Raw genomic sequence first — 26,229 nt, 5'->3', positions numbered from 1 at the left:
ACATCTCTGTGCATTTTAGGAAGTGACCATAGCAGTATATCTTTGCTATGGGTATTTTGTCCTACTCTGGACAGTTCTTAAAATGGACTGAGATGTCAGCAGAGAGCACTGTGCTCGTGATGTCAGCAGAGAGCTCTGTGTTCCTAAAAGAAAATAATTTCCTCTGTAGTATTCAGCAGCTAATATGTACTGGAAGGATTAAGATTTTTTAATAGAAGTAATTTACAAATCGGTTGAACTTTCTGGCACCAGTTGATTTAAAAAAAAAAAAAAAAGTTTTCCACCAGAGTACCCCTTGAAAGGTTTTCTGTGTCAAAACTGCACCAGCTCCTACAGACGATGCGTCTACCTCCAAAAAGAATGGTCTTTCAGGATCAGGCCTCAAGAGAAGAGGTGCTCAAGTGAAGGCAGATTTCACCCGAAAGAAAGCCTCTTCAGCCTCTGGGGGCCATTTTTTGTTGTTATGGTTCTTTTTGGTAAGGGCTACAATTGGGGCAACCAAAGAAGAGAAATGGGGAATGAATTGATGGTAGTAATTATCAAACCCCAGAAAGATTGGCAGGATCCATCTGAAGTCCTTGATGGGAGACAATGTAACCCAGAAAAGGAAGACTTGTTCTCTAAAAGAGGCATTTCTCCAGTTTGGCAAACAGATGATTCTCCCAGAGACGCTGCCAGACTTGGCTGACGTGTAAACGATAGACTTTCAAATTGGGAAAGAAAATCAGAATATCATCCAGATAAACTACCACGCAGATATACAACAGATCACGGAAGATGTCATATTCTTGGAAGACTGTGGGAGCTTTGCAGAGACCGAAAGGCATGACAAGGTACTCGAAATGTCCGTCTCGGGTGTTAAAGGCCGTTTTTCCATTCATTGCCTTCACGAGTGCGGATTAAATTGTAAGCAACACCACCACCCCCCACCCCCCGCCCACAGATCCAATTTAGTGAAGATTCTGGCTCCACGTAGGCGATCAAATTGTTCTGAAATCAAAGGCAAAGGTTAGCGTTTTTTTTATTATGATCTTGTTAAGTCCCCGACAGTCAATGCAAGGACAGAGAGATCCATACTTTTTCAAGGTTTTCTTGGATGTATTTTTCAATAGTTGCATCTCAGGTACAGACAGCGGGTAAATTCTTCCCCGGGGATGTGTTGTACAAGGTTGAAGATCAATGTGACAATCATATGGACGAGTCTCTGCCGCAGAATACATCAGAAAAATATTGATAAGAGGAAGGTATGCCCGACCTAATAAGGGGTGATGGTACAGCCTTAGGTGAAATGGACTCCAGACAGTGACCTTGACAAAAAGTTCCCCAATGAGAAACCTCCCCTGAGTTCCAGTCAAATTGCGGAGAGTGACGCTGAAGCCAAGGTAGTCCTAGAAGAATTTCAGAGGAACATTGAGCACTAAGAACTCTATCTTCTCCTTATGTAACACGCCCACTTGCATGGAGAAAGGTTCTGTGCGGTATAGGACCGTACCATTCAGATACGCTCCGTTGACAGACGAAATATATAGAGGCTTAGCAAGCCAAGACACAGGTAAATTATGCTTTTGGACCAGAGTAGCATCAATAAAGTTTCCCGTGGAACCTTAATCCAAGAATGCAGAGGCGGAGAACGAAGACTTCGTAGAAGTATAGATTTGAACAGACATGGTCAAACGTGAAGAGGTACTATTTACACCCAGGGACGCCTCTCCTACATGCCCTAGGTGCGAGCGTTTCCCGGACGCTGTGGACGTTGAGTGCACTCTTTAAGGAAGTATTCAGGACTGGCACAATAGAGGCAAAAGTTCTCGTTGCGTCGACGGGTTCTTTCTTGTGTAGAAAGTCTAATGTGGTCCACCTGCATGGGCTCCTCTGCTGGTAGAGATGGAGACTGCTGTGGAGGACGTTGAAACACAGGAGCCAAACGGGGAAAACGCCGTAACCGGACTGGCTCCCTCTCCTGGCGTAACTCCTCCTGTCTCTCAGAGAACTGCACATCAATGCAAGTGACGAAATTAATGAGATCAGTCAGAGAGGATGGAAGATCTCAAGCCACCAAAGCATCCTTGATCCTACTAGAGAGACTTTTTTTAAAGGTAGCACACAAGGCCTCATTGTTCCAGGCAAGTTCAGAGGCCAGGATGCAGAACTGTACTGCGTATTCTCCCATGTAAGGCTGTTTCCGCCGAAGAATCCCGGGCCAGTTCCTCAAAAACATTACGGAATTCAGCAAGGAAAGTCCGGAGATTAGAGGAAAGCGGGTCATTGCGGTCCCACAGCGGGGTAGCCCAGGCCAAAGCCTTCCCGGAAAGAAGACTGATGATAAATGCCACTTTGGCATGCTCCCTAGGCTTGAAGTTCTAGGTGCAAAGAACACTGAGTCACGAAGCCCCTGCACAACTTTGGGTCACCATCATATTTGGTGGGAAGAGACAGGCGAATCTTGGAGCCACCAGAAGCCACAGAAGCAGAAGAGGCCGAAGGTTCTGCCGACGTGTGTTGCTGTAAAGCTAGGAGCTGCTGCACAAGTGAGACATCTGCTGTGCTTGCTGTTCAATCTGCGCAGACTACCGAGACATCGGCAACGCTCGGTAGAGGAACCTGGGCTGGATCCATGGCCAGATCTTACTGTAAGGAGGCTGGATAGTGGATCCACTGGCCTATGTGGACAATGACTGAACCGTACCAGGGAGTGGAGTCTAAGGTGTCGCTGGTTTTCACCATAGCCCGCCACAAAGCGGGATGAACTTACTGCGGCAGGCGGCACCCAGGTTGCTACCCCTGGTACGATCCGTCCACACAGGTTGCCCAGATGTAACTAGGCACAGATGGTAAGGCATAGTCAGGACGAAGCACAGGTCAGAAGGGCAGGCAGCAAGGAAGCGTAGTTGGGTCACAGGCACGAGGTCAGGAGGCAGGCAGCAAAGGAGCAAGGTCAGGTCATGAGCTGGAGGTCAGGAACACTAAGTAGGCAAATGCTGTGGAACGCTTTCTCTAGGCACAAAGCACAAACATCCGGCACCAAGATAGGAAGGTGCTGGACTTCAATAAAGTCCGCCCTGCAGCAGACCAATTAAGGGCTTACTGGCCCTTTAAATCTAATAACGCCGGTGTGCACACGCCCTAAGGAAAAGGGGAGGCACGCGCCGGCAATGTGCAGAGAGAGGGAGGCTGGAGACAGTGAGGGGTAAGGAAATGTCTGGGACTCGTATGTGGGTGCGTCTCACGCAGCAAGTTCCGGAGCCACCGTGGACATAAGTAGAGGTGCGCTCACGGCCGCGCTGAACGGCCAGAGCGCCACCCATAGCAATGCCCGGGACACGCATCCGGGCACGTACCGCACCGTGAGTCCTGGAGCCACTAGTACCAGCAGGGAGGGAGCGCTCACAGACGGAATGAATGGCCAAATCGCTGCCCCTGACAATGATTTAAGAGCGGAAAAAATGTAGAGAAAACCTGGGATGTTGCACAGTGGCAAAAGAATCAATAGCTCCACATATGCAAGGCAACTTTAGCCTCCAGTAAATCAGTTGATGCACTTGCTCCAATGATATGCTTTTGACGAAAAGAAAATCAGAGAGAACATATAAACTCCATAAAGATGTTGCATGGTGGAACTTGTACCAATGACTCAAAGCATGCAAAAGCAACATTAGCTGCCATTAAATCCCTGGAGGCAATGTCAAGCTGCCTGAAGGGCATAGACAAATAAACTTAAATGGGTACTCCGGTAGAAACATATATTTTTTTTTAAAATCAACTGCTGCCTGAAAGTTAACTCCTTAATGATGCAGGATATATATTTATGTCCTGCATCAGCTCCCACTATATATCGGGTCGGTATCGGCGGCCATCAACGGCCGGGACCCGTGGCTAATACCGGACATCACTGATCGCGTCTGATGCCCGGTATTAACCCTTCAGATGCGGCGATCAAAGTTGACCGCCGCGTCTGAAGTGAAACCGAAAGCATCCCGGCAGCTCAGTCGGGCTATTCGGGACAGCAGAGGTGAAGCTTGCACCAGGAGGATCCCTACCAGCCTCCTGCATGTCCGATCGTTGAATGACTGTTCCGTGCCTGAGATCCAGGCAGGAGCAGTCGAGCGGCAATAACACTGATCAGTGCCATGTTAATGCATGGCAGCGATCAGTGTAGGAATTCAGTTTGTGCAATGGTATAGTCCCCTATGGGAGATATAACATTGCAAAAAAAAGTGAAAAAAAAGTGTTAATAAATGTGATTTAACCCCTTCCCTAATGAAAGTCAGAATCACCCCCCTTTTCCCATAAAAAAAACTATGTAAATAAAAATAAATATAAACATATTTGGTATCGCCGCATGTGTAAATGTCCAAACTATTAAAATTTATCATTAATTAAACCGCACGATCAATGGCATACAAGTAAAAAAAAATTCCAATGTCCAAAATAGCGTATTTTTGGTCACTTTTTATACCATTAAAAAATTTATAAAAAGCGATCAAAAAGTCTGATCAAAACAAAAATGGTACCGATAAAAGCCCTCATTATTTTTTCTGTTTTGCCGTGGATTTTTGGGTCAAATGACTAATGTCACTGCAAATTAGAATTGGTGGCGCAAAAAATAAGCCATAATATGGATTTTTAGGTGGAAAATTTAAAGGGGTTTTAATTTTTAAAAGGTAAGGAGGAAAAAACGAAAATGCAAAAACTTAAGGGGTTGAACAGATTTGTAAATTAGTCTGACTGGGAGAGCATGGTAAGTGTGCTGTAACATTCTGTTCACACTGGTGTGGTGCTGTGCGGCGTCCGTTGCTGCCGTGGCGCCGTGTCTGTGGGGAGGTGCGACCCATAGACTGGTTTGAGTGGCATTGGGGCCGCTCTGCCAGTGGGTCGTTCCCCCTGTGGGCACTGGTGTCGCGGCGGTGGTGGTCGCCGCCGAGTGCTACGCCATTTTATGCTAGGGACGTTAGGGACCCACTCTAAATAGGTGGCCTTGACGTGGCGAGTGGGCTTTGTACTTTTTGATCAAAACGTATACTAACAATCTGTTAGTTTTTGAAATTATGCTGAGAAGCAATTAGATCATTATACAAGATTGTAGATGTGCGACCATGTCTGTTTCTTCTACTGAATTCACATAGTGTTTTCAATCCCCTCCTTTTTTTTTTTAACATGTGTCTGCACTCTTCCCCACCCCCTCAGCCCAACCCTATATAAGTAGTAGTTAGCTACACAAGGGCCATTTCTTTCCTAGCAGCCTCCCAGTCTGACTGGAACAGCATGTAAGTGAGCTGTAGCACCCTGTTCACACTGGTGTGGTGCTGTGCGGTGTCCGTTGCTGCCGTGGCGCCGTGTCTGTGGGGAGGTGCGACCATAGACTGGTTTGAGTGGCAATGGGGCCGCTCTGCCAGTGGGTCGTTCCCCCTGTGGGCACTGGTGTCGCGGCGGTGGTGGTCGCCGCCCAGTGCTACGGCATTTTATGCTAGGGACGTTAGGGACCCACTCTAAATAGGTGGCCTTGACGTGGCGAGTGGGCTTTGTACTTTTTGATCAAAACGTATACTAACAACCTGTTAGTTTTTGAAATTATGCTGAGAAGCAATTAGATCATTATACAAGATTGTAGATGTGCGACCATGTCTGTTTCTTCTGCCTGAATTCATATTTGTAAATTACTTCTATTAAAAAAATCTTAATCCTTCCAGTACTTTTTAGCAGCTGTGTGCTACAGAGGAAATTCTTTTCATATTGAATTTCTTTTTTGTCTTGTCCACAGTGCTCTCTGCTGACACCTGTCCAGAGCAGGAGAAAATCCCCATAGCAAACCTATGCTGCTCTGGACAGTTCATTGCCTGATGAAGCTGCAAACTTGCAGTGAAACGCGTTGCATCTTGGGAATAAACCTTCATTGATTTTACCTGGTTTCCTGCTGAGTTCATCCTGCGCCTCGTGGAACCGGCATTCCTCTCTGAAGCCTCCCTGATCTTGTGCCATTATCTCAGCCGGAGGGCTGCGGATGACACTATATATATATATATATGTGTTGGCCATTGTTGTCTATGTCGGTACACAACTATGTGGGGTGAGCGGCTTTCAAGCCTCTTTTGTTTATAACCCTTTTATCGCATTTATCACGCCAAGGAGTGCTCTCTTTTCATTCATAGACTGAACAGTTCCTGACACGGACAGAGGTATCAGCAGAGAGCACTGTGGACAAGACGAAAAAGAAAATAATTTCCTCTGTAGCATACAGCTGCTAAAAAGTACTGGAAGGGTAAAGATTTTTTAATAGAAGTAATTTACAAATCTGTTTAACTTTCTGGCATCAGTTCATTTAAAAAAAAAAAAGTTTTCCACCGGAGTAACCTTTTACATTTTTTTTCCCTAGTTCATCACTTCAAGTAAAGATGGATCCCCCATACACAATTACTGTTCAGCATATGGAAAGAAAATAAATGAAAGTAGCTGGGTGTGGGTGCTGACCCACTTCTCCATTCAGCAGGGAGAGTCGGGTCACAGTTCTCATGATCACATGGGGGGGCCTGAGGTTTGACCCGCCCCCCACAATCATGTATTCCCTAAACTGTGGATAGGGATAGCATGCATTTTACCACAATTTCTTTAATTCTTAAATGTACTAAATATACTTTGCCCTTTCAGTGTACCCACATGCCTAGAAATGGGATTAAATTTTTTTGGCCTCTGTACTAAGAATTAAGCAAGTTCTCACCTCCTGGCCCAGATTTCCTTGAAATGGTCGATGGTGGATGCTGGTTCTGCTGCCTTCCTTATCACTAAGCTCAGAGTTAGTAGAAATCAGTAATATGTCCCCTACAACATAAACAGATGACAGATTAGTACATAATAAGACAGAGATCTTGGGTTACAAAACAGCAGAAAATAAATATCAGTGGTTAGGTGGTGAAAACAAATATAATATTTGTAACTTCAGCCCCACTACATATCTCTTGTGTAGTATATTCATGTATTTACTTCTTGGTAAAGGTGGTACAGCCTGTATCAGCAGGAGAGGAGTTAATTTGATTGTGATGTGATTTCAGAAGGTTTATACATCCTCTTGTAAAGTTGTGACTCCAGCCAGAACTCCTCGGCAAAGAGAAATGCTACACAAGGGGTTAAATTGCTCTTTTGTCTGGCTTCAAGGTAAATTAAATGCTAATCTGCTATATCTAGCCTGTATCCTGGATCATTTTTCATTTACTAAGTAAGTGAACCTTAGCAGTAAGAAAACTCTTGTCTTTCTAAAGCATATTTTAAAAAACAAACAAAAACAATATATGAATAATAACCAACAGATTAATAACCAAGTCTCATTTTGTGCATATTTAGATGGGAAAAGTGCACCCTACAAACATGGCTAGCCTAATTTAAGACATCTGGTAGGAGTGGTGAAGTCCTTGATATTGAGTCCTATGTAGGGACTGGGAATGTGAAATATTTATGGACTTGTTAAATTGCAAAAAGAAAATGGATGCAATAATTATTTCTGTGGTAAGTACCAGAGAGGTCACTTATTGCTTTATAGGCATGCCTTTTCTTTACCTCTACCACCTATGGGCCATCTTGGTAACTTGAAATGAACTTCTAAGCTATAAATCCAGATGGCTTGTGTATTTACAGGGGGGGGGGGGGAGGGGGGTGCCGGAAAATTCAATTTTGAGTAAGTCTAGGTTTACATGGCCGTTCTCTCCTGTCCCGCTATTCTCCCGTTATTGCTGCTAAATGGACCATACTAACAAATGGATACTGCCACTTGCCTGTTATTTTAACAGACTATTTAACTTCTTGGGGACACAGGGCATATGCATACGCCCTGCATCCCCGACCCTTAAGGTCGCCCAGGTACGCCCTGGTCCCGTTTACCGGGTTTAAACAGAGAACGGGTTAAACCCGGTGAGTCCCGGTTGCTACGGGCAGCCAGGACCCACGGCTAATGCCGGGCACGGCCGATCGGGCTGATGCCTGCCATTAACCCTTTATTGCGCAGTCTAAAACAAAAGTAAAAGAATCCCGGCAGCTCAGAGGAGCTGATCGGGACTATCGCGACAAAATCGCGATGTCCAGATCAGCACACCGGACGATGGGAGGGTCCTCACCTGCCTCTCCGTGGTCCGATCGGTGATCTATTGCTCCATGCCTGGAGCAGCAGAGCGCTGGTTACACTGATCAGTGCTGATCAGTGCTTTGCAATGGCAAAGCACTGATCAGTATATGCAATCGGAAGATTGCATGTTTTAGCCCCCTATGGAGGCTAAAAAAAGTGTAAAAATTATTTTTTAAATAAAAGTTAATTAACCCCTTCCCTATTAAAAGTTTAAATCACACCCCTTTTCCCATTTTTTTAAATAAAATAATGTAATAAAGAATAAAAATAATCATATGCGGTACCGTCGTGTGCGTAAATGTCCGAACTAATAAAATATTAGGTTAGCTAAACCACATGGTCGCGAAAAATGAGCCCTCATACCACCCCATACACGGAAAAATAAAAAAGTTATAGGGGTCATAAGATGCCAATTTTAAACATACTAATTTTGGTGCATGTAGTTTATAATTTTTTTTTTATATTAAAATAAAATAAAACCTACATAAATTGGGTTTCCTTGTAAGCGTATGGACCTACAGAACAAAGATAAGGTGTCATTTTTACAAAATATTGCACTGCGTAGAAACGGGAGCTGTCAAAATGTACTAAATGGCATTTTTTATTTTATTTCACCATACAAAAAATTTTTTTTTGGTTTCACCGCAGGTTATATTCTAAAATACTAAGTGCAATTGGTGACGCAAAAAACAAGCCCTTATATGGGTTTGTTGGTGCAAAATTTAAAGCGTTATGATTTTTAGAAAGGAAGGAGGAAAAAGCGAAAATGCAAAAACAAAAATATGCTGAGTCCTTAAGGTGAAAATAGAGTCCCTAAGGGGTTAAAAAATTACAGACAAGTTATTGGGGGTTTGCTATAAGCCGACAAATATAATGGAAGAGGCAGAAGATCAATTACTGAGGCAAATAAACAAGGCAGCAAATCAAATTGAGGTGGTAATAATGGGGGACTTTAACTTTCCTGATATAAACTGGGAGACTGAGACCTGTGAATCTCATAAAGGAAACAGGTTTCTGACTATAGCTAAAGACAATTATCTGTCCCAAATGGTGCAGGGCCCGACCAGAGGGGGCGCCCAACTGGACTTAATATTAACCAACAGACCTGATGGACACCTAGGAAATAGTGATCATAGTATAATACATTATAACTTGTTCTTCAATAAGGGATCCTCTCAAGGGGCCACAAAACCAATGAACTTTAGGAAGGCAAAGTTTGATCAACTCAGAGAGGCCCTTAGCAATATAAATTTGGATAATGGGGGAGATTTATCAAAACCTGTACAGAGAAAAGCATCCCAGTTGCCCATAGCAACCAATCAGCTCGCTTCTTTCATTTTTAATAAGGCCTCTGAAAAATGAAAGAAGCGATCTGATTGGACAGGTTTTGATAGATCTCCCCAATGTCCTCATTAACAAGTACTGACACTTAGGCTAGGATTCCCCTTTTCACAAAAAAATAAAAAATAAAAACGCCAGTAAAAACACCAGAAAAAATCTCCTGCGTCTGATGTTTTTTCTGCTGTTTTTACGTTTGAGTGGAAATTGCATTTTTGGCCCCTTTGGCGTTTTTTTCAAAATTTGTTGGGTCACAAAAAAGAAAAAAAAAAAAGGATGCAGTAGGAATGGGAAAAAATTTATTAAACAATTTTTTTTTTTTTTATATAACGAAATGTTTATACATTTTTAATAAAGTGTGTGTTTCACTTTCTTTTTCCGCATCTCTGCTCTGTACTCCGGCCGGCCAGTGATGTAAATAGAAATTCACCTCACCCATTCATATTTTCTGCCCAGAGTGGGGATTGGCCAGATGGTTGCAGACAATCCCCGCTCTCAGTGGGAAATATGAATGAGTGATGTTTTATTCATATCACTGGCCGGCCGGAGTATAATGCAGAGATGCGAGCGCTGTATAGAGCCGCTCCGCATTTCTGCAATAGATAGGACGATCGCTGTGATCTGTCCTTAACTGCAGGTACTACTACTCCCAACATGGTGCACACTCTGCTCCATGCTGGGAGCTGTAGTACCTGCATTAATAGATCGCAGAGAGTGTATCTTCTGACACCTGTTGCGATCTGTCTATTAATGCAGGTACTACACTCCCCTTAATCCTATTCCAAATACTCTAGTATCTGTTAATGTCATGGTGTCTGTGACCCCCCCCCCTTAGTTGGGGGGAACCCACTTTCCCAGGTGGCTCCATCCGTAGAGGAGAAGTTGGTCTTGCAACCATCTCTGACGCTCCTGGTTTTCATCCTCCTCCCATGTGTGGTTTTACTCTTCCTCATCAATTGCTTTTTGCTCTTCCACTGCCTTCCCATCCTGCCCCTAAAGAAACTGGCCAAGAGGCGAGGAGGGGCAACAACCCCCCCCCCCTTATAGGAACAATGAGGCCAGACATAATAACTGGCAGGAGCCTGGTTGCCCGGATATGTACACCTTTGACAGCTACTGTGCGGCCATCAGTCAAGGTTTGGAGGCCACGTTGGCCCTTGGCAAAACTGCCCATGCGTCTCGTGATAGGCTTCAGTCCACCAGGGAATGGTTCCATATGCAGAACAACCCCGTTGAGACCCTACTGTCTGCGCCCGCCCCGTGCCTCGCCTATGCCCTGTCCCCTCTCAGTATCTCCCGGCATGTGCTAAGAGAGAGTGATCAGCTGGAATGAAGTGGAAGATGGCGAAGGAGGTGGTGGAATATGATACAGCGAGAAAGAGTCCAGGCAAAATGCCATGCCACCCAACACTCCAGTGGCTCCACAAATGGTCCCCGGGGTGAAGAACTGCAATAAGATCAGTAAACAGAGGAAGCATCTGGGAGCCCTGTTCTCCCCTTTGGGGTACATACTTTTTGAACACGCCAGCAGTATCCCCCGGATGATACGCCAACTGTATTTTCAGCCAACAGCATTTCCCTGGGTCCGGGCTTAGACAGTGACTTCGGGGTCAGTGCAGGTATCTCTCTGCACATCTTATCCTCAGACAGTGACTTCTACTCCCAGTCCTGGGCCTCTGGGATAGAATGGGATTGCTAAGACCCCTGTTATATAACTAAGAACCAGCTCCGCAGGGAGAACAGACACAACCACCAAATCCCAGTCATCTGCAGCAAGCAATACTGGGTATAAATGACTGTACCCCAACCTGAGGACCACGCAGACCTTCACCTGTCCCTCCAATTTTGTTATCTACACAGAATGAACAGATTCCCTGCACCTAAATACATACACTCACATTTTTTCGGACCTTGATAGGTTCCCTGTGCCTCACTAAGCCCGTTGCATCACACCGCCATTGCCCTTACATACCAAGCCCCTCATGAGTTCATAGAATACTGTTCTGCACCCCCAGAATTCATCCTCACTTGCTTGGACAACATAGTATTAACCTTTACCCCATATTTACCCATTACGAACAGCACCCTATTTATTACCCCTATGTCCATTGGACACTCCTTAAAAAAAATGCTGGTACTACAGCTCCCAGCATGGAGCAGAGTGTGCTAAATGTTGGGAGCAGTAGTACCTGACGTTAAAGGGGTTATATACCATAAGGCGATTTTAGTACGTACCTGGCAGACAGTAATAGACAAGCTTAGGAAGGATCTGCGCTTGTCTTGGGGCTAAATGGCTATGTTGTGAGATTACCATAACACTGTGGCTAGCTTTTTGTGAACTGGTATTTCCTTTCTGAGTTTTCTTCTTTTGCTACAAATCCCATAATTCTATTTTCCCACCCATTGAAACATAAATGAGCTGCATCCATTCAAAACCTGTGATTTTCAATCAGGGTGCCTGTTGCATTAGTTGCAGATTGATCTTTCTCCCACCAAGCGATCGCTCCACCCATTGAAGCAGATAGGCAACCTGTCATCAGCTGACCAGTGAGTCAGGTCACAGCCGCATTGCAACCTGGGAAAAATCTGAGACAACAGTCATTTTGTATGCTGTTAAAAATAAATATTGGGGTGAAAATCACAGAATAATTGTGAGAAAACCGTCACACACAGGTAGAGACACAAAATTATGAACTACGCTAACTTTCAGCCCCTGTAGCATAGTGAAATAAAAAAATCCTGGTATACCCCTTTAAGAAAAGATCACAGCGGATGTCACTCCTGACACCCGCTGTGATCCTCCTGTATAATGTATAGATGCGGGAGGCCACTCTTCTATGGTCCCCTGCACTGACATATATATATATATATATATATATATATATATATATGTGGCCGGCCGCATCTATAAATTATACAGAAGGATCGCAACAGACCCTGGGCGATCTGTCAATTACTACAGGTACTGCTACTCTCATCATGGAACAGTGTGTTCCATGCTGGGAGTAGTAGTACTACCTAAAAATGTTTAAAAAAATGAAAAAAAAGGGAAAAACACACACACACTACATTTTAATTATGGTCGGCTACATTTTTTGTGCCCTGCCCACACACATAAATATGCAGGATTCTAGGCAAGATATCCATCTTAAGGACAGCTATCTTACCAAACCACAAGAGAGTGAGCCCCAGTTTTCAAGATTATGCTCAATAGTCCACAAGAGGGATAAATAGGCCGCTAACAGATCATTAAGGTTGGCAACCATAGAGAGACAGAGAGTGGGATTAGGTCTTAAAAGGAAATTGAGAGTAGGCCCATGCCCATAGCAAACAATCAGATCGCTTCTTTCATTTTTCAAAGGCCTTGTTAAAAATGAAAGAAGAAATCTGATTGGTTGCTATGGGCAACTACACCACTCTTCCGCTACACTGGTTTTGATGAATCTCCCCCTAGGAGTTCAGATTTATGGGTGTTAACCTTAATTGCTAAGGATCGCATAGTTCACAAAATTCTGCTAAAATAACTGGAAGAGAGACCTGTGGAGACATATTGTACAGTAGCAAATCATCTGCTTATAATGACAATTCATAGGACCAGGAGTGAAGAGCAAGGCACAGAATTAGAAACGTCCTGCCTCAAGGCTACCACCAGATATTCCATGACGATTGTATAAAGAAGGGAGGGGGGGGGGATATATCATGGATATCTTGGCCCCCATCTATTAACACTGTTTAATTCCTTTCTTCAGGGTACACCTATTTCCCCCATGATGCTATCTTATCATATCACTGTGATCCCTAAACCTGGGAAAGACCCATCAGAATGCACGAGCTATAGACCCATATCTTTACTCAATTCGGACCTCAACCTATTCACTAAAATTCTGGCTGACAGACTTAGCAATGTGGTATCCGGCCTTGTAAACAAAGACCAAGTTGGCTTTGTTGGAAAGATAGCAATGATTATCAGCTCACCCCTGGTCACGCCAGGTGTCCGCACACAGACAGGTGCAACCCAACACCGAAGGAAACAATGCAGAAAAAAAATGGATCCAGCGCTGACCTCGTGCAGTAGAAAGATTTTATTCAGGTACCAACAAGAACAGGATAAAAGTGACGCAATTCAGCCAGGTAACCTAGCCTTACTCATACAAGTTGGCTTTGCTATACACCGTCAGGTGGGGGACAACACAAGGAGGGCCATTGACCTCATCGACATATTAAATAAGACCAAGTCTTCAGGCCTTCTTTTGAGCCTTTCCTGCTGTCTACGCTTCAGAATTATGGTATAAATTGTCCCTTCCTTACTGCTGTCTCCTAATTATACACCACACCTTCTGCCCAGATCAAATTACCACATGCCACTTCTTTTAGATTTCAAATTTATAATGGCACACGTCAGGGGTGCCCCCTCTCACCACTCCTATTTGTGCTCAGTATAGAGCAATTAGCAGCCTCCATTCGGAATTGTCCTGTTATACAAGGTATAATGGTTAGGAATCGGGAATTCAAAATCTCGCTATTTGCGGACGATGTCCTTCTGACCATTCACTACCCCTTAATATCCCTACCCAATCTCCACATAGCATTAAAGGGGTACTCTGCCCCTAGACATCTTATCCCCTACCCAAGGATGGGGGGATAAGATGTCTGATCGCAGGGGTCCCGCTGGCTGATGAGAGGGGCCGGTGGTTCATGACGTCATGGATCCGCCCTCTCGTGATGTCATGCCCCGCCCCCTTAATGCAAGTCTATGGTAGGGGGCATGGCAACAGTCACGCCCCCTCCCATAGACTTGCATTAAGGGGACGGAGCGTGACGTCATGAGGGAGCGGAGCCATGACATGACGAACTGATCATGAGTCATCAGCAACGGAGCAAACCTAGCTCCGGAGAGCTGATGACTCGGGGGCTGCAGGAGAGATCCCGGGGGTCCCCAGTAGCAGGACACTTGCAAACAGAAACCTTATCCCCTATCCTTGGATAAGGGATAAGATGTCTAGGGGCGGAGTACCCCTTTAACTGATTATGGGCATTTGTCAGGTTACAAGATCAACACTTCAAAAACAAGCCCTCCCAATTAATGTCCCCTCCAACTGATCTCTTAAATTTGAAACAGTCATTTCCCTATAAATGGCAGGATACGTCCTTGGGTTACCTAGGAGTACGTCTTATCCCCACACAGTCTTCCCTGTATAAGCAGAACTTCCCATGTCTCTTTAAAAATATACAAACACTGTTAGCAAAATGGGCTCCAATATCACTCTCTCTTTTAGGAAGAATAACAAACAAATTCTACCAAAATTCCTGTATCTCGTAGAAACTTTACCCGTCCCCATTCCCAAAAATGCCATTAGAAAGTTCCAAGCTATGTTGCAGGTTAGGAGACATAGGTTCTCAGTAGCTGTCCTGTCTGCTAAAAAAAACTGTTCAGAGGCCTGGCCATGCCTGATGTCTATAAATATTATATGGTGGTGCACCGCCGGAGAATTCCCTCATGGACCAGATTTTTTTTGGCGTACAACAGGTGGACTAAAGTAGAGAAGTTATGGATTGCTTCTATACATCCATCCTCTATGATATGGTCCTTTACCCCCTGCACAAGGATCACAAGGAACCTTTTAGGTTAATGAGACTAACTATTAAAATCTGGAGGCCTCTTCCACATATCCCCTTAAATCACCGACCTCTCTACTCACACCAATGTTATTTAACCCTGGTATCCCAGATAGCGATGACATCAGGACTATCTCCCCCTGGATCATGGCCAAGAAATTTTATCTAGCCGACTTGGTTGATCCCATCACTCGAAAGCTTCTAACCCTGCAATCTCTTGGTGACAAATTTCACATGACAAGAGTGTCCCTATCACACTATTAGAGATGAGCGAATCGAAGCTGATGAACCCGAAAATGGCGGATCCACATGTCAGTACATGGAGCAAGGGACGCTGGGAAGGCTGGGAAGGCAAGGCGGGAAGGGAAGTAGGCAGGATGACCCTGAATAACATGCAGGATGCAGCCTATCAGCAGCCAGTCACCCATGTGATGTCACAGCCCTATATAATCGGCAGACATAATTCCGGCTCCTCACTTCTTTACAACACACTGCAGAAGGATCATAGGACGCAAAGCTTGTGTGTGTGTGTTACAGCAGAGAAAAGTGCATTCCAGCACTTTCTTCAGCATAATAATACAGAGAGGGGCACATACTTGTGTGTTGCCTCATACATTTCAACAAGCTGCATCAACTTCATAAACCTTAGCAGAGGAGGCAGGAATCATTTTTTCAGTGCAATACAGTGTCTTTGTTCCACAAAAAATCATCTACTGGTTATACTAGTCTGTAGACGCTATAATACCCAGCAGTCCATTCCTAATAGTCTTTGACAGAGTACAATTTTGTGTTTAGTACACAGCTTTTATTGGCTGCAGCATTGTTGTGTACTGCTGGTGTTTTACAAAAATATATATTTTTTAAGGGTACTGTGGGTTATTTTTCTGCCCTCATCAGTGCATACCGCATATGTACATCTAAGTAGTGTACTATTTTGTACCTGTTAATCTGTCAAGTTCCTACATACTGTGAAAGGACAGAAAAAAAAGTAATCACCAGCTGGTGTTTTACAAAAAATACAGAGTTTTTAGGCGTACTGTAGCGCATTTCTTTGCCCTCATCAGTGCATACCACATATCTACATCTAAGTAGTGTACTATTTTGTATCTGTTAATCTGTCAAGGTACTAGATACTGTGAAAGGCCAGCCAAAAGTGCACACCTGCTGCTGTTCTAGACAAATACTGTTTTAAGCGTTGTGAAGCGTATTGTACTCCCCTCATATACGCACTAAGTATGTCGGGCAGAGAAGTGCCAGGACGTGCACAGAGGAGTGGAAGAAGCCTAAATCCTTCAGGCAGAGGTCGCAGCAGACTAGGGGCGAGTGGCAGCAGGAGTCGCAGCAAGATGCCTGAGCTCCCGTTATCAGCAAGTGGTCGTGTCTCGACCAGCAACCCATCTGCCATCGTCGATTGGTTAACACAGTCATCCCCTTCATCAAAAGTGACATCTGACACCCCCAGTCGGTGGGTTCCTCAGACAAAATCCTCAGTTGGCATGGCCCAGGAGCAGTCCCTGTCCTCCCATTTCCTCTGTCCTAAGCTGTTCCCTCCCCTACAGAAGTATCTTATGCTGTGGATTCAGCTCCACACTATTCACTGAGGACAATCTAATAGAGGACAGTCAGCAGTTACTGCCCAGCCAAGAAGTGGAGGAGACATCCGCCACTTCCTCCGCTAGGCGGGCAAGTAGTGATGAGGAGAGTAAAGTGGGAGGCGGTGTTGCCAGGCTTCAGGGTCCTGAAGGGAACCTGAGGAGGACATCAGTGACGTGTAGACACTTGATGATGATGAAGCTGATTGCAATTGGGAGCCGTGTGAAAAGGGGCTTATCATCATAGTTGCAGCTTGCCCATGAGGCAGCAGTTGAGCCAGCAAGGCGGTAGCATGGTTGGCAGTCAGCATGGTGGCAGAAGTGGAAATTCTGGAGCCAAACGTGCTTGGGGAGACAGCCTGCTTTGCGGCAGCCTATCTTCCAGGTATCTTCCAGGTAGTGGAACAGGGGTTCCTGGAGACGGCGGCAGTAGCAGTAAATTAGTGCGGACTGTTGGTGGGAAAATAAGCTACTCGGCAGTGTGGCAGTTTTTCATCAAGCATCCGGAGGAGGTTCTCATAGCCACATGCAAGATATGTCGGCAGAAGGTGAAGCGTGGCCAGGGTCCCAATGTTGGCACCCCACCCCGGTGTCAACATATGCTTCGCTATCCAACGACGCAGAAGCTGAATGTGCTCCTGTCTAAGTTGCTGGTGCTGCAGTCCCTTCCTTTTCAAGTGGTGGACTCTGCACCTTTCAGAGAAATGATGGCTTGTGCTGAGCCGAGGTGGAGAGTGCTAAGCTGTCATTTCTATGTGAAGAAGGCAGTACTAGCCCTGCACAATTTTGCGCAAGAAAAGGTGGTCCAGTCCTTGAGCCTGTCGGTGTGTAACAAAGTGCACGGCAGCACCGATGTCTGGAGCTGTAACTACGGTCAGTGACAATATATGTCCTTTACTTCTCACTGGGTGACTGTGGTTCCTGCACAGCCAAAACCCCAACTTGGACAGGTCACGCCACTACCTCCTCCACGCTCTCAGCCCGTTGGTCCTGTGACAGTGTGCGACTCCGCCTTCTCATCCTCCACCGTGTCCTCAGCCTCCACTGCGCAGACAAGTCTCAGTGGCCCTTCAGCATACAATCTGTGCAGGGCACGGCGGTGTCACACTGTTCTTCACATGGTTTGCCTTGGCAAAAACTGGAGATGGGAACCATGGTGACTGACAACAGGAAGAACATCTTGCATGCGCTGCAACTGGGAAGGCTGAGCCATGCGCCCTGCATGGCACATGTGTTCAATGTGATTGTGAAGAAGTTCCTGAAGTGTTCCCCTCATTTGCAAGACATCCTAACAATGGGAAGGAAACTTTGCATGCACTTCAGCCACTTGTACACTGCAAAGCACACCCTCCTTGAGCTGCAGCGGCAGAATGGTATCCCACAACATAGTCTGATTTGTGACGTTGCAACACGTTGGAATTCCATCCTCCATATGTTGGACCGACTGTACGAACAGAGAAAAGACATCATTTCTTGATGATCCAAGCGGATGGGGGTACTCCCCTGTGTAACTTCAATGTGAACCAGTGGCAGCTCATACGCGACACTTGCCGTTTGCTCAGGCCCTTTGAGGAAGCCACATTATTAGTAAGTCGCCAGGATTACGGGATGAACAATGTCATCCCACTGCTTCATTTCTTACAACACGTGTTGGAAACAATGGCTGGTCAGGGCAGTGGAGATGTGGCACCTACATCTCATGGCCACATGAGCCCTGTGGGGGCTGAACTGGGGGAGGAGGAGGGGGAGGGGCACAGTGGAGCACAGTTTAGGTTTCGCCAAATGGGTTTTTCTTCTTGTAATCTGATAGGAGAGGAGGAGCAGGAGCAGCCAGAGGAGCAAGAGGTTTATGAGGAAGGCAAGACAGAGGACCCAGACACACCGTGGCAGTATGCAGTGGAGATGGAGGCAGGGAGTCCCTCCGAGTCACTTGCACAAATGGCACAATGCATGCTCACCTGCTTGTGTAGTGACAGCCGGATTATCACCATTCGGCAGCGGGATGACTTCTGGATCTCCACCTTATTGGACCCTCACTACCGCCACAAAATAGGGGCCTTTTTTACACCCAGTGATAGGGAGGACAAAATGACCTACTACAGAGGCATCCTATGTAGTCAGTTGGCCGATGCCTACGGCGCCATTGTCATCCTCTCGCAGGTCTGAATCGGGGGGCCCTCTGAGCTTACCTTCCACTGCCACTGGGAGGGGTGGGGTGGCAGGAGCAGTACCAGCTCCATCAGCAGCAGCCTGAGTCTATAGTCGCTGATGAGTAGCTTTCTTCACCCGCATAGTGAAGCAACTCATCAGCAGCAGGTAGACCTGGAGCAGGACCTGAACCAGCAGGTGGTGGCATACCTTGACATGCCCATGCCAACACACCTTGAAGCTCCGCTGGACTTCTGGGAAGCCAAACTTGATTTGTGGCCTCAACTAGCAGAGTTTGCTCTGGAAAAGCTGTCCTGTCTGGCCAGTAGTGTGCCATCAGAATGGTTGTTTAGTGCAGCAGGGGGCCATAGTCACCCCAAGGAGAACATTGTCCACGAAAAATGTGGAGAGACTGACCTTTGTGAAGATGAATCAGTCATGGATTAGCCAGAATTTCCAACCACCAATGCCTGATGCATGAGAGTAGATTGACCATGGTGCCACACCAACACTTCACAAATATGGATAGTGCCAAAGAGATTTAAGGCGCTGCTCCCCAGTTACAAACATTCCTCCGCATCAGACCTTTTTTCAACCACCTTCATCACTGGGTACTGGTATTGCCACCCACCGCACCACTCTGTCACCATGTCCCTTTCAGGACTCCTGATGCTGCTGCTGCCACCTCCAGGCTGTCTCATTCAGTCTCTAAATGGTCTCTTCTCGTGCTTCAGCCAACTCCAGGCTGTGTCATTCAGCCACTATATAGTCTCCTCATGCTTCAGCCACCTCCAGGCTGTGCCATTCATCCAATATATGGTTTACTGATGCTTCAGCCAGCTCCAGACGGAGTCATTCAGCCACTACATGGTTTAGTGATGCTGCTGGGCCTAGGATATTACCTATATATGTTTATGGTAGCACTAGGTCTTCAATGGAAATTTCAAAATTCATTCATTTATTCTTAGAGATTGTGAGGCCCTATTGTCTCCTCATCTTCTGACCACTTCAGGCTGTGCCATTCAGACGCTATATGGTCTACCCATGCTGACACTAACTCCAGGCAGTCATTCAGCCACTATATGGTCTCCTCATACTGATGCCACCTCCAGGCTCTTGTCATTTTGCTGCCATGTGACATGTGACTCCTTGTTAGATTTGGCCTTTTTACCTACACGCCGGGGCCCGGGACACTAAAACATGGGAGTTAAAAGTTAAATTTCAAAACCCTCAATTTCAATTTAAAAATCTTAAATATAAATTTAAAAATCATAAATTTCAATGGTCTCCTCATGCTTCTGTCAACTCCAGGCTGTGTCATTCAGCCAATATATGGTTTACTGATGCTGCTGGTCCGGGTTCTGGGCCTAAAAAATATTTATGGTAGCACTAGCTACCCTAAATCTTCAATTTAAATTTCAAAATTCGTCTTTTTTTCTTAAGAATTGTGAAGCCCTGGTGTCTACTCATGCTGCTGCCAACTCCAGGCTGTGCCTTTCAGACACTATATGGTCTCCTCATGCTTCAGCCAACCCCAGGCTTTGTCATTCAGGCAATATATGGTTTACTGATGCTGCTGGGCCTGGGTCTGGGAATAAAAATGTTGTTATGGTAGCACTAGCTACCCAAAATCTTCAGTTTAAATTTTAGAATTCATCTTTTAATCTTAGGGATTGTAAAGCCCTAGTGTCTACTCATGCTGCTGCCAACTCCAGGCTGTGCCTTTCAGACACTATATGGTCTCCTCATGCTTCAGCCAACTCCAGGCTATGTCATTCAGGCAATATATGGTTTACTGATGCTGCTGGGCCTGGGTCTTGGAATAAAAATGTTGTTATGGTAGCACTAGCTACCCAAAATCTTCCTTTTAAATTTCAGAAATGATCTTTTAATCTTAGGGATTGTGAAGCCCTAGTGTCTACTCATGCTTCCGCCAACTCCAGGCTGTGTCATTCAGCCACTATATGGTTTACTGATGCTGCTGGGCCTGGACCTAAACATTTTTATGGTAGCACTAGCTACCATAAATCTTCAATTTAAATTTCAAAATTCATCTTTTAATCTTAGGGATTGTGAAGCCCTAGTGTCTACTCATGCTGCTGCCAGTTCCAGGCTGTGTCATTCAGCCACTATATGGTCTCCTCATGCTGCTTACACCTCCACACTGTGTCATTCAGCCACTGTATGGTCTCCTCATGCTGCCAACACCTCCATGCTGTGTCATTCAGCCACTATATGGTCTCCTCATCCTGCCAACACCTTCCTGCTGTGTCATTCAGCCACTATATGGTCTCCTCATACTGATACCACCTCCAGGCTCTGTCATTGTGCCACTCTGTGGCAGTGATTCTAAAAGCAATGCCTGTAATCTGCATGTCATGCTGAATAACAGTATTATTTCACAACCCCAGCACACTCCATATGCATGTTAGAACACAGAAAATGTTCTACACCCCCTATTGAGGCTCTCTGTAGGCCAGAAATAGCCGTTTTTAATATAGATTATATTATAAATAAATTCGGGTCAAACAAAAAATTTTCAAACAATTCGGCAAATCGGCACCTCTATTCACTACCACACCATTCAGGAACATTTTGGGATTCACCCATCCGATCCCCCCTTCCCCCCTCCAACTCCCTTTGAATTTATTTGTAAATGAGACACCACCACTAGAGGTCTCATCTCAAGAATTTATGATATTCCAATATCTCCAGAGGACATGTCCAAACTACAACACCCATATTGAGAAAGTAGGAATCTTATTTAATGAAATCCCTCTTCTTTGCACAATGGCAGGTCATCTGGTCACGGGCAGCTAAGTCCTCAACTTGCATCACACATAAGGAGAACCAGTACAACATTTTACTACATTGGTATCACACGCCTGAGATACTGCACTGCATCTTCCCGCACCTTTCACCCTCTTGTTGGAGGTGTAATCGAGAAATTGGTTCTAAACCACACATATTTTGGGACTGCCCACTTCTAAGAAACTTTTGGCAGGAGGTGCAATCACTAGTTAGGAGGGTTATAGGGTCCCACATTCCACTGTGAGCGGAAACATATCTTCTAAATGTGGAGTCAGGTGTGAGGTGCAGGGTTGATGCAGGGCAGATGTTATGGCCCAAGGGGCAGATGAAATTAACCCCTTCTTGTCTTGGCGCCAGGACATGGTTTAGCCTTAACCACCCGAAGATAATACCGCTGATCCTGGGTTAGGTAGGGACAATGAAGACACCAACGCCAGATTAGGGATAACGGCAGCTTTACTGAGGCAAGACAGGTGATATAGTCTTTGCAGTACAGCCAAATATCCCAAGGAGGTGACCAGTGACACAGGGGGACCTCGCAGGCTTGCTGGGACCTGCAGTAGTTAGACTGACTTTAGTGCAGGCCACGGTGACTACAGATGTACTTGACTTGACAGAGATGGTGACTGACAATAAGATGAATTGACTTACTGATGACCGACTTGTGGCTGCAGGACTTTAGGCTTGAGGAACAACTTAATTGGACTTGACCTCAGCAGAAGTAGCAATGTGCTATGCGAGAGACTGCAGCCCTGGCTATATAGGGGACAGTGCAAGGAGCCCATAAGTCACTTGGGGGGGGGGGTCACCTGGTCACCGGAGCCCTCTGGGTAACAATCTTGTGGTACAAACATTAACGCAACAGTACATTAAATGAGGCAAACCTATATACATAATGGGGGTATGCTGCAGGGGAGCCCTAGGGACATGCAGAGACTCTGCAGAGACAACATAGGAGGACAGTACAGGGCCACATCATCCCATACTGGGACATCACAAACTCCCCCACTTGAATAAAGTCGCCCTCGACGCCCAGTCCGGGAGGGTGGAGGAACGAAATGGCCACAGGGGCCGCATGCAGTCTTGGAGCATTACAATTAGCTTCCATTTCCAGGCTTAACCTTAGTATGACCAATGAAAATAAAGAGTTCTTGTATAATGTCCATACACGCTCTGAAGACTTATAAACTTTTATGACTATTTTAGGAACATGACTCGATAATATTACACTTCACTATAACACACTATATGCAACTGTTACATAGTTACATAGTTACATAGTTAGTACGGTCGAAAAAAGACATATGTCCATCAAGTTCAACCAGGGAATTAAGGGGTAGGGGTGTGGCGCGATATTGGGGAAGGGATGGGATTTTATATTTCTTCATAAGCATTAATGTTATTTTGTTCCATGAATGTATCTAATCCTGTTTTAAAGCTGTTAATTGTTCCTGCTGTGACCAGTTCCTGAGGTAGACCGTTCCATAAATTGTTGACACAATATAAGACGGATTGGGCTGCCGGAGTCTTTTTACCCAATGCCTTGGCTACTGGGGTCCCTTGGCATAACACACTTCTCCCCAGAACAATAGATATATAATTTAAACTAGACATTTTTTGACATTTGTTACCATTGACTGTTTGATATGTGCATAGCAGGTTACAGGTATACTTTCTGGCCAGGAAAGTATCCTGAGCACGAGGACACAAGAGAAAATACATTAGATATATGAAAATTTATAGAGACATTAGTGTGGGCTGTTTGATGGTTAGTGCTACAGCCCTAGTGAAATGACAGAAATGTGTACATGAATATATATATGTACTCAGCGACTCTATGTGTGATACTAATGGTTACTTGAAACTTAATCTTTGTATCTTGCTGGCAGTTGGCCCTCTGAAGACCTTTGGGACCTACGCAGCACCACTTCTTTTGAACCAGGAACACGTCACTCTTCTGGCTGGCAGAGACATTGGAGATGGCACAACACAGAAGAATTCAGGTTGGCTGGGAGAAAACATGGGGACATCCATGGATGGGTGGATCCCCTCTCCTGGCATGTACTACCTCGCAGGTCTGACAGCTGGTGGAGGAGGTACAGGAGGTTCAGCAGGTCTTCCTTGTGGCATAACTTTATCCGGTTACGATGGACAACTTGCGGCTTATACCCAGGTTTCTGGATCTCGTACACATCAGGGTCTGGGTAGTGTATGGCCATTATTGTTTATGGTTCCATTTCCCAGATGGAATCCAGCTTGTGGGTCCTCGGAAATCTCCGCAGCCATTCCTCCAGTTGTCACCTAACTGCAGGGGTTTGGCGGAGGCATGACGGTTGTAGTCTTGCTGTTGCTTTTGCTGCGCCTCACCAATCTTTTTGTTGACAATCTCTTTTGCTTCCTGGATTCTCCTTTGATGGTCAGAGACCCACTCCATGGAAGCTTGCGGAGAGTTATTGAAGGGAGCTTAAAGTCCAAATGTCCGATTCTACGGTAGCTGCCCATGCCGCCCCATCATCAGGTAGAAAGGGGCGGCATGGGAAACTATCGAAGGATCGGACGTTTGGACTTTAAGCTCCTTCATGAACAATGGACTGTGTTGTTATACATTTCCAGCACGTGGATAAAAACTTGATTGATGCGTTCACAGAGTCCGTTGCTTTGAGGGTCGTAAGCAGCATTGTAATACCGCACCCAAAGTGGAGACAAGGAGGGCGCTGTCTTTGAAAAAAAAGGCCTGTTTACCCCTTTACAAAAATTTGAAAGAATAAGACATAAATGGTGTGGAATTATGAATATATCATGTAGCAACCTTTATCAGGTGGCAACCTTATCTCCAGCGCTCCCGCCAGGCCTCCTATGTCCTGCTACGATCTCCACAGTGATCATCTTCCTGAGCTAATTCCCGGGCCCAGTGTGTAAAGCTGTCGCTGAGCGAATCACTGGCCACAGCGATGTCACGGCGCGGTGAGGGATTTGCAGAGTAGTAGTGTTAACACACTGGGCCTGCTTGTTTCCTGAGCCCTACAGTCATACTGCAGCTCAAGAAAACAATAGCTGCGGGGACTGGAGCTATATACCACACAACATGCATACTTGAAGAAAAAAAAACTTTTAAAACAAGTTTCACATCTGTAGTTCAATTTCTTCATGTGAGGAATTTCATTCTTAAAAGAAGATCATAAGAAGGCAACGGGAAGCCTGCGAGAGGCAATTTCGGAGTTAAAAGTTGCCAATAAGAATGAGCCCTTTATGACACTGTCAAACACTGGCTAAGAACAGCTAATAAAAACTATCCCATCTACTAAAACAGACTGTTAATCTCTCACATAGTCTGCGTCCTACTGCTAGCAATTTGCATAATTTTTAAGGCCATAAAACAGTAAGGCTTTAGCTTCTCTTTCAGTGATTTGTGGGTCAAGGAAGTAAAATGTGAAATTCAGTAGAATTTTTATTTTACTTATCCAATAAGAAACTCTATGACCACGTATTACAAGTATTGGTTCTTACAGGCCTTGTCTGTACATATATTACATTTATGCGATACTGTTACGCCTAGCGCTCCGGGTCCCCGCTCCTCCCCGGAGCGCTCACGGCGTCTTTCTCCCTGCAGCGCCCCGGTCAGTCCCGCTGACCGGGAGCGCTGCACTGTCTTGGCCGTTGGGGATGCGATTCGCACAGCGGGACGCGCCCGCTCGCGAATCGCATCCCAGGTCACTTACCCGTCCCGGTCCCCTGCTGTCATGTGCTGGCGCGCGCGGCTCCGCTCTCTAGGGCGCGCGCGCGCCAGCTCTCTGAGACTTAAAGGGCCAGTGCACCAATGATTGGTGCCTGGCCCAATTAGCTTAATTGGTTCCCACCTGTTCCCTGGCTATATCTAGTCTCCTCCCTTGCACTCCCTTGCCGGATCTTGTTGCCTTGTGCCAGTGAAAGCGTTTAGTGTGTCCAAAGCCTGTGTACCTGAACTTCTGCTACCCATCCTGACTACGAACCTTGCCGCCTGCCCCCGACCTTCTGCTACGTCTGACCTTGCCTCTGCCTAGTCCTTCTGTCCCACGCCTTCTCAGCAGTCAGCGAGGTAGAGCCGTTGCTAGTGGATACGACCTGGTTGCTACTGCCGCAGCAAGACCATCCCGCTTTGCGGCGGGCTCTGGTGAAAACCAGTAGCCTCTTAGAACCGGTCCACTAGCACGGTCCACGCCAATCCCTCGCTGACACAGAGGATCCACTACCTGGAAGCCGAATCGTGACAGTAGATCCGGCCATGGATCCCGCTGAGGTGCCGCTGCCAAGTCTCGCTGATCTTACCACGGTGGTCGCTCAGCAATCGCAGCAGATTGCCCAACAAGGACAGCAGCTGTCGCAGTTGACCGCCACGTTACAGCAACTTCTGCCTCTGCTACAGCAGCAACCATCTCCTCCGCCAGCTCCTGCACCTCCTCCGCAGCGAGTGGCCGCTCCTAGCCTCCGCTTGTCCCTGCCGGACAAATTTGATGGGGACTCCAGACTCTGCCGTGGATTTTTGTCTCAGTGTTCCCTGCATATGGAGATGATGTCGGACTTGTTTCCTTCAGAACGGTCTAAGGTGGCGTTCGTAGTAAGCCTTCTCTCAGGAAAGGC

At 45.9% G+C, this 26,229-nt stretch overlaps 1 protein-coding gene across 5 annotated transcripts in view; it reads right to left on the bottom strand.

Moving 5' to 3' along the window:
• ZNF831 (zinc finger protein 831) overlaps positions 1 to 26,229 on the bottom strand; it is a 142,632-nt gene that overhangs the window by 24,879 nt on the left and 91,524 nt on the right. For all 5 annotated transcript variants that reach the window (XM_056549064.1, XM_056549067.1, XM_056549063.1 and 2 more), the window contains exon 5: positions 6,713 to 6,813. In XM_056549064.1, coding sequence (XP_056405039.1) covers positions 6,713 to 6,813 — 101 coding nt within the window. The remainder of the gene's footprint in view (positions 1 to 6,712; positions 6,814 to 26,229) is intronic.

Source organism: Hyla sarda, chromosome 12 (assembly GCF_029499605.1).
Source record: "Hyla sarda isolate aHylSar1 chromosome 12, aHylSar1.hap1, whole genome shotgun sequence".
Lineage (NCBI taxonomy): Eukaryota > Metazoa > Chordata > Amphibia > Anura > Hylidae > Hyla > Hyla sarda.
Note: the sequence above shows the minus strand (reverse complement) of the source record. Positions and strands in the feature narration are given on the sequence as shown.